General features: G+C 45.6%; 1 protein-coding gene across 1 annotated transcript in view; it reads right to left on the minus strand.

Annotated features, from left to right (window-relative positions):
• Positions 1 to 1,664: 1,664 nt before the first annotated feature.
• The window catches only part of LOC149334258 (uncharacterized), a 67,107-nt gene continuing 54,802 nt past the window's right edge, over positions 1,665 to 13,969 (minus strand). Inside the window, exon 6 of the mRNA XM_089556227.1 lies at positions 1,665 to 1,800. Within this exon, the coding sequence (XP_089412353.1) occupies positions 1,723 to 1,800 (78 nt within the window). The 3' untranslated portion in view covers positions 1,665 to 1,722. The remainder of the gene's footprint in view (positions 1,801 to 13,969) is intronic.

Consider the following 13,969-nt stretch of genomic DNA (forward strand, 5'->3'; position numbering starts at 1 on the left):
ACACCCGAACCGCACCGTACAGGAAGGGAGGAAGTGGGAGTGAAGGAATGAAGAGAAAGAGGGGCCGTAATGAAGAAAATTGTATTTGAGAAGAGGAAATTACGCAGTAACTGTCTCACATATCTCGGTGGACACTAGTCGAAATTTGTATTTGAGGAAAGGAAATTGCGCAGTAACTGTGACGTCACGACCATTTCGACCAATCTGAAACGCGGACAAATTTGCTAACACGCCTTGTCACGACAGTATGATCCATTAAAGGCTTTCGCCTTAATGTTGTCTTCTTGTATTTCTTTGTATTGAAGAACTATTGTCTTCTTGAATTTCTTTGTTTTCAATAAAAAGATGACGGATGCGAAGCGTAGTCAGGCCATATGCGAATTTGGCGCGCTACAAATTCGGTTTTAATTTCAGTTATGGTTCGAGGCTCGGTTTTCAATGTGTAGCAGGCTTTAGACAAAGATCTATGAACTCGACGAGTGTGGCCTTAGTGGTCGCGCACTAAAAAAAGGTCAAGCAGGAATAGGACAGAAAAGGTGTGACTTGCAGAAATAGAAGCGCAACCCATCAGCTTTGCTGTTTTTTCTCCAGTGCCTACACATCGTGGCCTGATCGTATGCGCAGGTTGAGCGGCGTAGGTCACCAAGGCTATAGCCTCGACAGAGCACACGTGTCTGTTGGCAGTCGCTTTGGATGAACCTCTGACGCCGCTCCAAAGAGCTAATACACGTGCACATTTGCTGCGTTATTCTTCAAGATATACAACAGTTGGCGGCACAGATATTTTTTCGCCCTTATTGAGAGAAATAGTCTAACGATAACAACGCGCTACGGTATGTGTGGCTGCTGGTCTGGATCATGAGAGGGAAATAACCAGAAAAATAAGAATGCGGTGGAGCGCATATTGCAGGCTCTCTCAAAATGATCAACGACAGTGTAACAATATCCCTCAAGAGAAAAGCATATAACAGCTGTAACTTACCGGTACTCACATACACGGCAGAAACGTGGAGGCTAACTAAAATGGTTCACCTTAAGTTAAGGACAACAAGCTATGGAAAGAAAAATGATTGGTGTAACGTTACGAGGCCGGAAGTGGTCAGAGTGGGTGAGGTAACCAACGTGGAATTATGATATCCTAGTCGAAATTAAGAGAAAAATATGGGCTTGGGCAGGGCATGTAATGTAACGGCAAGATAACCGCTGGACTTAAAGGGTAACAGAGTGAATTCCTAGAGAAGCTAAGCGTAGTAGGGGGCTCCAGAAAGTTAGTTGGGTGGATGAGGTTAAGTTTGCGGGGATACAATGGCTGCCGCTGGAAAATTACAGGGTTAATTGGAGGGACACGAGAGAGGCATTTGCCCTGCAGTTGGCCTGTTCAGGCTGATGATGATGACGAAATGGCCATTGGCTGCGAAATTGTTGACAGAATTGTATTACCATGGCCCTTATCTCTCTCGGCTTTATAATTTATCTACTTTGCATTGCGGACAACATTATGCATGGTGAATGTTTGGAATGCATTCGTAGTCCTTTGTAATACCTACGTGTTGTTGCTAAAGTGCATGTGGGGGTATTGTTTTGCATTTCCAGTGCGAAAACAGTGCGTGTCTCGAAGATGGACGCTGTGCAGTCATTTTATTCCTGTGTACGCTCAAGGAGACGACAAGAATACACGCTTTTCGTCGGCGATGTCTTCTTGGCTGAGGTGGCGCCTTCTGCTCAGCCGAGGATCCTCTTGGCGTACGACATACCGAGTTTGGCGACAGCAAGGTTTGGAATTGCCTCGTATGCGCAGTTCTGCGTCATAGACCAAATGAAGAAAAAATGAATACATTTAGGCGTGCACTAACCGCTAGGAGCAATGACACTGCATGCCATAGACTAAAAAGATTGTTATTTGCTTTTTGTTCTCTCCAGCGGTTTAAAAAAAATAGTGAATTGTTTCCTAAGCTTTTTTTTTGGTATTTCACCGTTATTCTTACATGTTAACAGGAAGAGTGAAGATGAATGTGCAGAAATGTTTCGAATATTTTAGTCAAGGCTACACATTTCACACAAAGCACACTAGCGAGGAAAGCTGGCCGTAATTACAAATTTGTTTTCTGTTCAGTTCTTCTGAGCTGTTCGCATTCTCAAGTCTTCGCACGCTGTTCTCTCCGGATCACACCCAGTGTCACCTCAACACGACTACCGTGTTCACTCACTAAAGTGTCGATCTAGTATAGCTCCTGTTTCTATTTATGTTTACATTGCCCAATCTAGCCAATGTGTTAGTCCACACCTTAACTTCGGTACGCGGGAATAAGGAGTGTTAAAGGTAAAATGTACCATACATAGGCCCGCCAGCCTGGGCGCTGAGTCGCCATTGTGCGATAGAGGTAAAGGGCGCTGCTTATTGTTTATGCAGCGGTGCCGTGAGAAACGCAAGACGTGACGCGGAGTGGCATAGCACGCTCAGCACAGAACGACGTCAAGACAAGATATATATTTTTTTCAGGTTCATTCTTTTATTCGCTTTTTACGAAACGGCATGCACATTTCTACGGAAGGCCAAGAAGAAAAGTCGTTTCATTAAGGCTTGAAAAAATCTTGGTTCCTAAACTGACAACAGCGAAGCAACGTGAGCAAAAAAAAGCATGGCACTTTTACAAAGTACGCCAAAAAGAGGGCTCAACGTAGAATTTAGGAACAAGTTCTCCACAAATGCTTTTCTAATACAGCACTGGAAGATTGGTCTAAATAAAGTGCTTTCATTATGAAGTGCGTTTTGTCATAGGAACCATTAGAGTAAATTAATAATTGAGCACTTTTAGGTCGAGTAAGTTTATTCTTTAAGCGTCTATTTCTGCTTTTAGGGATACATTTAGCAAATGATGCAAGTTATTTCTAAGCATTTGGAGCCTGTAATTACCGCGACATTCTGGCATATACCAACGCTCGGTTTTTTTAGTGTTATGGGCCGCGTTACCTAATGATTCTAAGTGTGGTGTATCAAGTAATAACGAGTTTTCTTTACTAATCCTGATCAAGTAATCTCGCCAGAGCTTATATTGGAGCATATTGGTTAAAGGAATAATCTGGACCATTTTGAAGATTTCTGCACTGGAATGAAAAGGCGCCAAATTAATCACTCGTGAAATCTTTGTTTTAATTCTTAAAAGCTGTTAAATTTTGTTCTGTCGTTGTGTCCAATAATAAATAAGAATACCTTACTGAGCATGAAAATAACGCGTAGTAAAAAGCCAGCTTTGTTGAAATTGGGAATACGTGAAGATTTAGAATGAGTATATCGGTTATCGAACACGATAATGGTTTTTATATTTCTGAACAAAGTAAATGGCGCTATAATTATCTCACATATCTATAGACATCCGAACTGCACCGTAAGAGAAGGGAGAAAAGAGGAAGTGAAGAAATAGAAATAAATTTTTTTAAAAATATCATCGACGTCGTCAGCCTACAACACAGGTTCCGAAAAATACACACCGTTTACCTTGTTGCGTTCAACCACCTCAAGCATTGTGGATTTGAAAACAAGGTCATGTCTGGTAGTTAGTTGTTTATCCTTGGGATGGAAAATAACCGCTTTTGTTTTTTTTTTGTACTAATATAAAGTTGTTAGTTTAAGTTTCCATGTTTTTTACGACTCTCGTTCCTTTAATGAATGCTTCAGTGCAAAAGAAATACACAAAGAAGCTTGTGTCGTCAGCATATGTAATAAATTTTAGTTCGCATGAGATAGAAAATATATCATTAATGTATATGCAAATTAAAGTGTAAGAGACCAAGAATTCTCCTGTGTGGGATGCCTGGGGCTAGCGCTTTCTGATCATGTACAAGATTATTTATTTGGAGAAGTTGCTTCTTGTGGCAGATATAACAGATTAACATACTCATTACGTGTCCTCATCCCGCCGCGGTGGCTCAGTGGTTACGGCGCTCGGCTGCTGACCCGAAAGACGCGGGTTTGGTCCCGGCCGCGGCGGCGAATTTCGATGGAGGCGGAATTCTAAAGGCCCGTGTGCGGTACCATGTCAGTGCGCCTTAAAGAACCCCAGGTGGTCGAAATTTCCGGGCGTCCCTCATAGCATGAGTCGCTTTGGGCCGTTAAACCACAATAAACCAATAAACCAAACCAGTAAGTATCCTCGAATAGCGCGCTTATTTTTTTCGTAAAAAAATGCAATAAATAATGTTGTCGAAGGCTTGGGTAAAGTCAACAAAAGATGCCGAGCACTAAATTTTTATGCTGAAAAATTTTGCAAAATATATTATTTTCGGTCAAGCAGTGCTAGTTCTGTGGACCGACTTCTTTGGAAGCTGTACTGTGATTTTGTGATCACAGTATATTTATTACAAAAAAGGGAAAGCTGTTTCAAAAGTATTTTTTTCATACCTTTAGGGAAATCTGGAAACACTGATATTGAGTCACAATGAGAAACACCTCGGCCATCACGTTTTCTTTATCAAACTTTTGTTGATAAAAGTTGAATATTTATGTTAGTGCCGGACTTTTATTATCAATGATGTATTTTGCCGATCTAATCTTTACATCATAGGCGTCACAGCTATGCGAATTCTTCTAACTTGAAAACTCACACCAAACTTCTTCAGTGTACGTTGGTTTTAAAAATAATATATTGGTATTGGCTGGGCTTAGAATGCTCTTATATGCCAAGGAGCCGGTGATTACTTTTCTCTCAACAAAAATATTGTTAATAGCAATAACCATTGAATCACCTTTCAGCCTTTCTGCCTCGCGAATAGTTTGTTTGTTGTTTGTTTGTTTGTTTATTGATACTGTTAACCCTATTGAAGGGTCATTACAGGAGTGGTAGGAAAAAAAAAGAAAACGAAAATACCAACAAATCTGTCATCAAGCGCATTGTACACGTAACAAGTCATTAAAGAGGACGAGAGAAGTGTACACAGTGCCCTATTACATTGTAGAAGAGAGCAACAAAAAACATAATCACGCACACTCGAAAGCATCTACACAGTAAAACACTATATAAAGACACGAAACACAATACACGGACTTAAGCCAGTCATGTTAGCACAGCGCGCTCCCGGAATAAATAAAAGAGTCTAAATTAACCAAAAATGCACTGAGCGAAGAAGATTGAACTACGGAATCGGAAAGCATGTTCCATTCTTTTATTGCTCTGGGGAAGAAACTATATTTAAATGCATGGTTACGAGTTACTGGAGGCGGAATATACATGCTGTGGAGATGTCTAGATGATTCATTAGAACGAATGTCGAAATAATCGGTCCTATTGATTTTAATTGCATTACTGATAATAAGGAACAGAAACTTGAGTCTGCAACTATTGCAACTACTGAACCATTTTCCTGCCTACGTCCGATACATCGTTCATATTACTCTACAATTGACTTGCACGACCTGAACACGTAGAAAATTAAGAAGAATATTGGCATCCCGGCACTTTTTAACTCCTTCTTTGGAGTATTACGGAAACATTCGAAATAAATAAAGCCCGCGTCATCATATTAATGCATGAATTTTTTTGAAAGTGCGTCCTTTTTGTTACTTTTCCGGAGTTCAGAGGTCCTTCAAAGTTTATAATTTTTGGTTTTCAAACGTCCTTTACGAATGATATCTTTGCTATAAATGAATAAACAAGGGCGCATAAGCGTTTCGTAAGGACCATTTGGATTACCGGTATTGCCAATGTAATGCCAGCTTGCAGCTTTTAATTTACGATGAAAAGGGTTCAGGGATATCTGTGAGATAAGCACCTAATTTGTGGCAGAGTACTCATATGCATTAATAGAGCTAGTGTCAACTTGACAGCATATTGCCATATGATCAGTAATGGAACAAGTAAGAATAGCTGCTCTACTAGAACCTGTCATAGTTTGCTGCAAACAAAATTATTGCTCCTTCTGAAGAAGGTGTCACAAGAGCAGGCAAATTTATAATGTTTCTGCAGGCGTTGCTTTTCAGGACACTTTAAAATTCAGCTTCTTGGAATTATTAGAGGCCACATCAATAATAATATCGCCACCAACGATTACATTGCATCAATTTTCATTTACAAATGGTAGCATGTTGTCTAGAAATGCAAGAAAGCCTGAAATACTGCCCTGTGGAAGAGGATAAAAGGCTGCAAATAAAATATTTTTTACCTCGTGGCACACAGTTTCATAACTATCTGTATCAACAAGAAATTGTGCAAGGAAATGCGCTCTCAAACAGTACAAAACAAGAAGAGACACGCGACCAATTAGGCGCTTGGTTGTATGAATATAAAAAGTTTTCATTATCGGAAGATAAAGCATAATTTTAATGGCATTGTCAGGTCTAAGTAAAGAGCACATTAAAGGCGTTTTGGAGCCTGCAAAAAAGGCATTGCAATTAGGCTTTTCTGTTTCCCAGAGATTCAACGTTTAAATAAAAAAAAACAGAGGACATTGTTCCGATTTCGATACTCTTTACTTCCAACGATGTATAGCCTGAGCGCACCATATAATACGGAATTTAGACTCAAAGAACAGCAGGACAACACAACCTCATTTGACCAGTGTGGAAAGGTCACTTTCACATTGAACCTCGAATACCTTTTCCCCATGCCCGTTGCGCCCCAGAAATTTCCCGTTTGAATGTGAAGCAAAGTAATAGAGCAGACGACGGGAGGGAAAAGAGGTGCTCTTTATGACATACATTACTGAAGCCAATAGTAGCCGATACCAAGGAGCATAGGGGATTCTATTGCGAAAGCAATACTACGCCAGGTCGAACCGCTCGTCGCGTGGTCCGTGGACTCCCTATGCCGTTGCCTAGCAACCGCTTCAGCTGCGCTCCAACAGATGGCGCCGCGCCTAGCAAACCAAGTTAACCGAGCTTACCCGAGTTACTCGGGTGAGCTCGGGTAAGTTCGGAAGAGCGTCGTGCCAGCTGCGCGAGGTGTTGCTCGGGAAGAGCAACATGGGTCGCACAAAGCCTACAGGTGGCTGGGATAGAAACAGCCACCTGCCAGTGCAGTGGAAAATCTTACCCGCTGCGCCACTGCGCTGGTAGGGGTATGAGGACTCAACGCCATATATGAAGGTTGAATAGAAAGTGAAAAATTCGGCATACATGGGCATTCACCCTCTGCTCGTATCGCGTCGTGCTCTTAAGGCGGAGTTTAAGTGCCCCCTCCAGTTGAAGAATGTACACCTCCTTCCGCACGTGTTCTCGGTTTAAAAGCCACCAATTTTTTTTTTTACTTGTGGTGTTCATCAATGGGAGGTTACAGGCTAACCGTTTGAAGGATAATTTATCATATAGCAGAAGAAAAAATGACCACATGGCACTAGTGGGATCTGAACCCGTGACCTCCTAATCTCGCGTCCTGTGTTCTACCAACTGAGCTACAGCGGCGGCTGTCCAATCGTCTGCTTTCGGGGGTGTTTATGCATACTGCAACCGAACCTTCAGAGTGTTTACCCGGAGTAAGCCCGGTGTTACCGCGACTGCCACGTAGGAACGTGATCGAACGGTGAGGGCAGAAGCTGTGAGAAAACCTTCTTACGCTGCCAATGGCATCAAGACTGCGACAATCGAGGCCCTTGTTAGCTATTGTGAATGTTTTATCTACTGCGTCCTTGAACTTATCAGCAGCCGCGGTGGCTCAGTGGTTATGGTGCTCGGCTGCTGAACCGAAAGACGCGGGTTCGATCCCGGCCGCTGTGGTCCCATTTCGATGGGGGCGAAGTACTAGAGACCCGTGTACTGCTCGATGTAAGTGCACGTTAAAGAACCCTAGGTGGTCTAAATTTGGCAGTCCTTCACTACGGCGTCTGTGGTAGCTTTAGTCTCTTTGCTACGTTAAACCCTCATACACCATTCTTTAATTTAATGAATATTTTGTTCATTTATTTTTTTTTTCATTTATTTATTTATTTTTCCTCAAAGGTCCAGAAGGAAATTACATGAGGGGTGGGCTAACAAAATTCTATTATTGTTTTTTTCATTGCATTTGTACAATGCCTGTTTATTTGCGCGTCGGACTTGGGCCCATTTACTAGCCGTCGGGTACGGGTCACAAAGATTTTTTTTATGTTTTAGCATTGCATGAAGAGCCAAAGAAGCTTTTGAATTTCGCTGATATTTCAAGTTTTCGCTTTTGGAGCCGTTAAATCATCCTGCGAACTGTTACAACAGAGCTGTGATTTGCACGTGCACCGAAATGATGGGCTCGTCCATCTTGCAATCTTAGTGAAAAGAAGCCGCTTCGTGTTCCAAAGGCCAGAGACTCAAAATTTTGTGACTCGGCATTTATAACTTTTTTTTCCATATTTGTTTGGGACATTTTGCCAGAATTCATACACGACATCTGATACTTTTTCTCTTGACTGATTTTCGTTATGTTGGTTGAAGCCTTTGAATACGTTGCGCCGACGTCTGTACTGTGGGCGTTCAATGTTGACAGCACGTTGGAGCGCCAACGTTGGGCTCTGCGAGAACTTATCTATCACTAAGCTCGGCGCAAGTCTTTTTGTGAAGGTCTTGCGGAGCATTTCTTAACTTGGCTTGTATTTCTGGCTAGATTTCCTGCCGTGTTTGTTTTTCTCATTGGACAGTTGCGTTCACGCTTAAATGGGAAAATTTTGAGTCAAGGCCAAGGCTTTGTTTCTCCACTTGAGCCACTACCGTAGACTAGCGAGCTACCGCTATTATTCCCAATGAAGCACTGTCTTTTCAGTGCGGCAGGCTTGCAATGCCTAAAGATGCAAGCTTTATGTATCTATGCCATCAATGGTTGCTGTAAAACTACAGCTTCGTGCTCAGCCCTTGAGAAATAGCGTCGGCTTATGCAGCAAGCAATGCTAACCGCTCTCCGCTCTTAGCACTCAGGTTTGATGTATTTTCGTCTCGTGCCGGCCGTAGCGGTCATCACAGCAATGCCCTGCCCTCCCCCGGCACTTGGCACACATCCTAGTATTCCAGTTTTTCAGAGTGTTGCTCAGCTGGTCGCTTAGCCGTGACTTGGAGAAGGTGCGTGTGCCGCAGACAAACTTCTCTCGAGGCGAAGCCGACGCTGATGAATTGTCCAGGGGAAAATTATCCCCCATTTGTTGTGCCGCACTATACAAAACCGGTTATGCGCGGTAGTTTCTCTTTGCCCCGTCGAATGCATATGGATGTAGAGAGCGCGATTAAAAATCTATTTTGAAACCAGTGGTGATCTCTTGCTGTTTGTTGCATTCATCTGCAGGAAACTCTTACTTCGCGAGATCGAGATAAAAAATGTATGGTCTTTTGCCGGAGCTTTAAAAAATAGCCAAATTCCTCGTTATAAACTTTTCGTAATACCGAGATTTCGGTCTAATTTATTCTGCTTATTATGCACCAGGGATCATAATGTCGTCTAACCCAGTTCACATCTCTTGATTGTCAAGTTTCAAGAATAACGGAGAAATAATTTTGGGCGTCTCTGTCAATTACTGCTTGATAACTGCTTGTTCTATGAGATTGCGAGCACAGTTGCTTCACCAGGAGCAGGCTTCATTTCAATAAAAACTAAAGTTGCAATGGCTTTCGCGCTTATGCCATCTTTACAAATTTCAAAGCTGCAAGTAGTGAAAAAGGGATTAATAATATAATTCATTCATTTGAAAGAATTCAGAAGAAGCACGAGCTCAATTTAACTAATGCCCTGTTACTAAAATGTTATTACCAAACAGCGGTTGCAGCTGATAAACATATATATAGCAAATAAAAACCACAAAAAATTTAAACATTATTTTAAACTTCCTTCCAGACCGATCGCGCAGGATCAAACAGGGTTGCGTTCAACTCATGCGCGTCCCACATGCGCGTCCCACATGCGTGGCTCTTCAAGGCCATTCAAGGTTGTCGGCCACTCTCACGCTTCGTACTTTCTTGTTAGCTTCAAACTCCCCTCGGGCTGCTTCTCTCGCTGGAGCCTACGGCTCCTGTCACGAGCCGCTGTCGACGCGCCTACGAAAGAGGACCCTGATGACGTCTTTCCTGGGCCTATCAGCAGCAGCACTTCCGCGTAGAAGCAATGCTCGGACCCCCCCCCCCCCAGACCCCCCCCCCCCCCCCCGTAAAAATTCTCATCGAGTACCACGATGGCAATGTTTCTTCACCCTCAGCAGTGTTCAAGCGTGGGTTGATTCTTTATGTGAACAGAATGGCCCCGTCGTGAAGGAGAGTGTTGCGCCGAATACTACCGCGTACTTTATTTTCCGTCCTGACAGCATTCGAGCGAAAAATCAAGAGGAATATTACTTGCCATGGTTATCCTCCGATTTTGCACGTTATGTGTAAACATCCCGTGGCTGTGAGCGATGAAATTGACCCGGGCCAACACCAGCTGGGCTACTTAAACCGATACCGCCCCGAGAAATCTCATCCAACAGAATAGGAATACATCTTCTTGGCCTTTACCATACGCTAACATCTGGCAACAAGTGAGCTATCGGAGCGACCGGCTACCGGAAGCAAAACCCCTGGCGAACAGCTCAACAGCAGCAGTGGCGAAATGTTTTTGTTGAACGCATCCTCCTGCAACAAGGCGCCCATGAAGTGCTCATAACGGTGAGAACAGAAATTGTGATAGAGCTGACACAAGCCAGCTTGTGTTACACAGGCCACTGGAGTACTAATGCGTACGATCCACAGGCAAACGGCCGCACGGAGCCCCTGAAAATGTCATCGATAACATGCGTGCCATGTATATCGAAGCTGAACTTAATACATGGGATGCCGTCCTTCCATACGTTGTTTTGGCCTACAACACTATAGTGGAGGAGACCGCCCATATTCTCACGTTGTGGTGACTACAGTTCGGCGAACAGAAAAACAGCGAGAATGTCTTCTAAACGAAACTCTTTATTCGGGCTGACTTGCGCCCGCAAAGAACTGAATCACTCAGCGGCGGCGTAGAAAGAGAAGTTTATTTTCAACTAATGTCAACAAAAATACAAAGCAAAACTGCGGAACTCAATGCTCTGATCAGTCAAGCACATGCGCAGTGACGCAGCACTGACTACGTCAGTAAGGCAGTAAGAAAGCCGACACTCGACCGCCGCGCAGGACGATAAATATGTCGACCATTTGCGCAAGGACTCAGCCTCACTCATTGTCAGTGCGTCCATGCATGCTTGCTCAAAGAGGCGCGTGCGGAGGCGCTGCAACATTGGAAACATTCCTCATTGCGGACGCCCATTCAAGGAAGCCGCTCCACGCTGCCGCCACAAAACGAACATGCCGACACACAAGAGCATATTTGTAAACAGTTCGCGTGAACTAGTGCGCGCTTCCAGGCGGGTTGCGAACATTCGTGACACTAGTACCCAGAAGGTGCGCGCCACTACACAGTCGAACATTGCGTGCCGCAATGTTTCTAAGAGACCGCATTGCGGGCATCGGACGGAGGGCGCCACACCCCACGCCGCAAGGCGGTCTCTTGTGGGCAGGACCCGCCAGCCTCGCAGCCAGCCGCAGTCCCTGACATCTGCAGGAAGCGCAGCTGAGGTCAGTTGGCGCCAGCGTGCCCGTCTCGATTTCTGGAGTTGTTCGCGGGTCAGCTCAGCGACCGTTAGTGCTTCACACATCCTGGAGGGCGGGCTTTCATCAACATCCAGATCGGGCAGCTGGCAGTCAACGACGCCAGTGTGCGACGCACGTTAACGAAAAATGCCGGCGGCTGCTCGGCTGTAGGGCCAACCACGTGTTGTGTAAAAAACACGTTACGCGCTGAACCCAGAAAGTATGTGAGGAGTGTTCTCCCGGGATAGTCTGGGTGCGTACAAGATCTCGTACTCCTCGCAAGGCGCGCACATTGCACATGGTGCGGATACAAGGTATACCAAACCCACCCATGTACGATGGAATGCGCATGAACATTCGTGACACAAGTTCGGTTTTGCCCGCCCAAACGAAAGAGCCACAGGCCGAGGTTAGCCTGCGAGCAAACGTGCGCGGTGGGTTTGCGACGCGCGCGACAAAAAAACATGCGGCTAGGATTGTGGACTTAACTATATAGCAGCGCTCTGCCATTGAAAGGCGGAAAGTTGACGCCACCGAGAGGCGTTTCTTAGCGCTCGTGCGGAGGTTAGTCCAGGTTTTGCGGGCTACTTCTCCGCTGGCGAGGAATACTACTCCCAGGACTTTCACTCCCTGCACCCACTCCACCTCGCCCGCAAGGTTCGGTGTGAAGGTGCGAAACCTTAGTGCCTTGTTTTTTTTTTCCCCTGTTCAATAGGGCCACCGATATCTTGCTGTACTCGAGAAACAGCCGCGAAAAAGCGGCGTTTTCCTCGTCCTTGAGGAAAAGCGACACGTCGTCGGCGTAGGCCGAAATTTTGATTTGGCCCTAGCCAGGCAGAGGGACGCCGCGTATGGACGGACTGTCGTTAATGCGCCGGATGAATGGATCCAGGCATAACACGAAGAATGTTGGGGAGAGAGGGCATCCTTGCCTTATGCCCCGGGTGACTTAAGGGAGGGCTCTGGTGGCCGTTTACGGAGAGATGAGCGTTCAGGTCTGCGTAAAGTAAGCGTAGCCTGCTGACAATTTGCGGCGGGAATCCGAAGGCTTCGAGGACTCCGAACAAATACGAGTGTTCCACCCGATCGAATGCTTTCGCTTGATCGAACGAAAAAAAAAACACCCGGTGAAGCCCGCCCTGCTGGCAAATGTGAACAGGTCTCTTGTGAGTGCCAATGCAGCAAACACAGAGCGGTTAGGCACGCTGCTGGTTTGAGCCCGGTGGATTAGGTGAGGCAGGATCGTCCGCATTCTTCTGTTTAGTAAAGATGCGACTATTTTGTAGTCTGTGTTTAAGAGGCTTATGGGCCGCCATGCTTGCGGGTCGGAGGGGTCGCCGCCCGCTTTCGGAATGAGTATGATGCGAAATTCGAGGAAAGAGTTCGGACGTAATCCATCCGCGAGAAAGCCGTTTACCATTTTCAGCAGTGCTCCTTGGATCTGGTAAAAAAAACGTTAAATAAAAACTTCTTGGAATGCCGTCTGGACCGGGGGCAGAGGCTGCATTCATACTCTGCAGGATGGCGTGCAGCTCTTGGCTTGTGGCTGGTGCGCAAAGGTTGGTTTGGTTTGGTTTATGGGGTTTAACGTCCCAAAGCGACTGAGGCTATGAGAGACGCCGTAGTGAAGGGCTCCGGAAATTTCGACCACCTGGGGTTCTTTAACGTGCACTGACATCGCACAGTACACGGGCCTCTAGAATTTCTCCTCCAAAGAAATTCCAGCCGCTGCGGCCGGGATCGAACCCGCGTCTTTCGGGTCAGCAGCCGAGCACCATAACCGCTGAGCCACCGCGGCGGCGGTGCGCAAAGGTTTTCATGCAGCTCTTCAGCTACTCGTGGCAAGTTTCCAAAAAACCTTTGTAGAAGCCCGTCATAACCATCTTGAAGATTTAGCCAACTGTCCGTAGAGAACAGGTTCGAGAAGTGACTTGCAAAGATCGTGCAGATATCGGACGTGGTTTTGCTTTGGGTGCCGTCTGGGAGTGTCACGAAAGGCACAGTAGCGGGAGCGAATTCCTCTGCCGTGCCTGCACGTACGTGTCGTAGCACAGCCGGGTCTTATATAGGCCGCCCGAGCTGGTGTGCGCGACTAGCTGCCCGTGATGACTGGCAGAGCAACATGTGGTAACGTGCTTTAAGTAGGCTCAGGTAATCGCTCATGGAAAACGTTAAGGGTGCTCCCCTTTGCACTATACGGATGCGCCTGAGGGTGTCATTCAGTGCATGAGTTACCTGGCGTCTGCGGTCTTGACCAGCCGTCACCAGAGCTGCCTGCCAACGAGTCTTGAGTGTTTCCCATGAATCAGTCGCAACGAAGCTTTTGCACGATGCGGCTAACGCCGTACGCAGCGACGCCACGCTTTCCGGGTCTGCCAGTAGGCTCGTGTCCATGCGCCACGTAACAGTACGTGGGGTGTCCTCACCAAAGTCGAG

This window comes from Amblyomma mixtum, chromosome 8, assembly GCF_055824585.1.
Source record: "Amblyomma mixtum isolate Tamu chromosome 8, ASM5582458v1, whole genome shotgun sequence".
Classification (NCBI taxonomy): Eukaryota; Metazoa; Arthropoda; class Arachnida; order Ixodida; family Ixodidae; genus Amblyomma; species Amblyomma mixtum.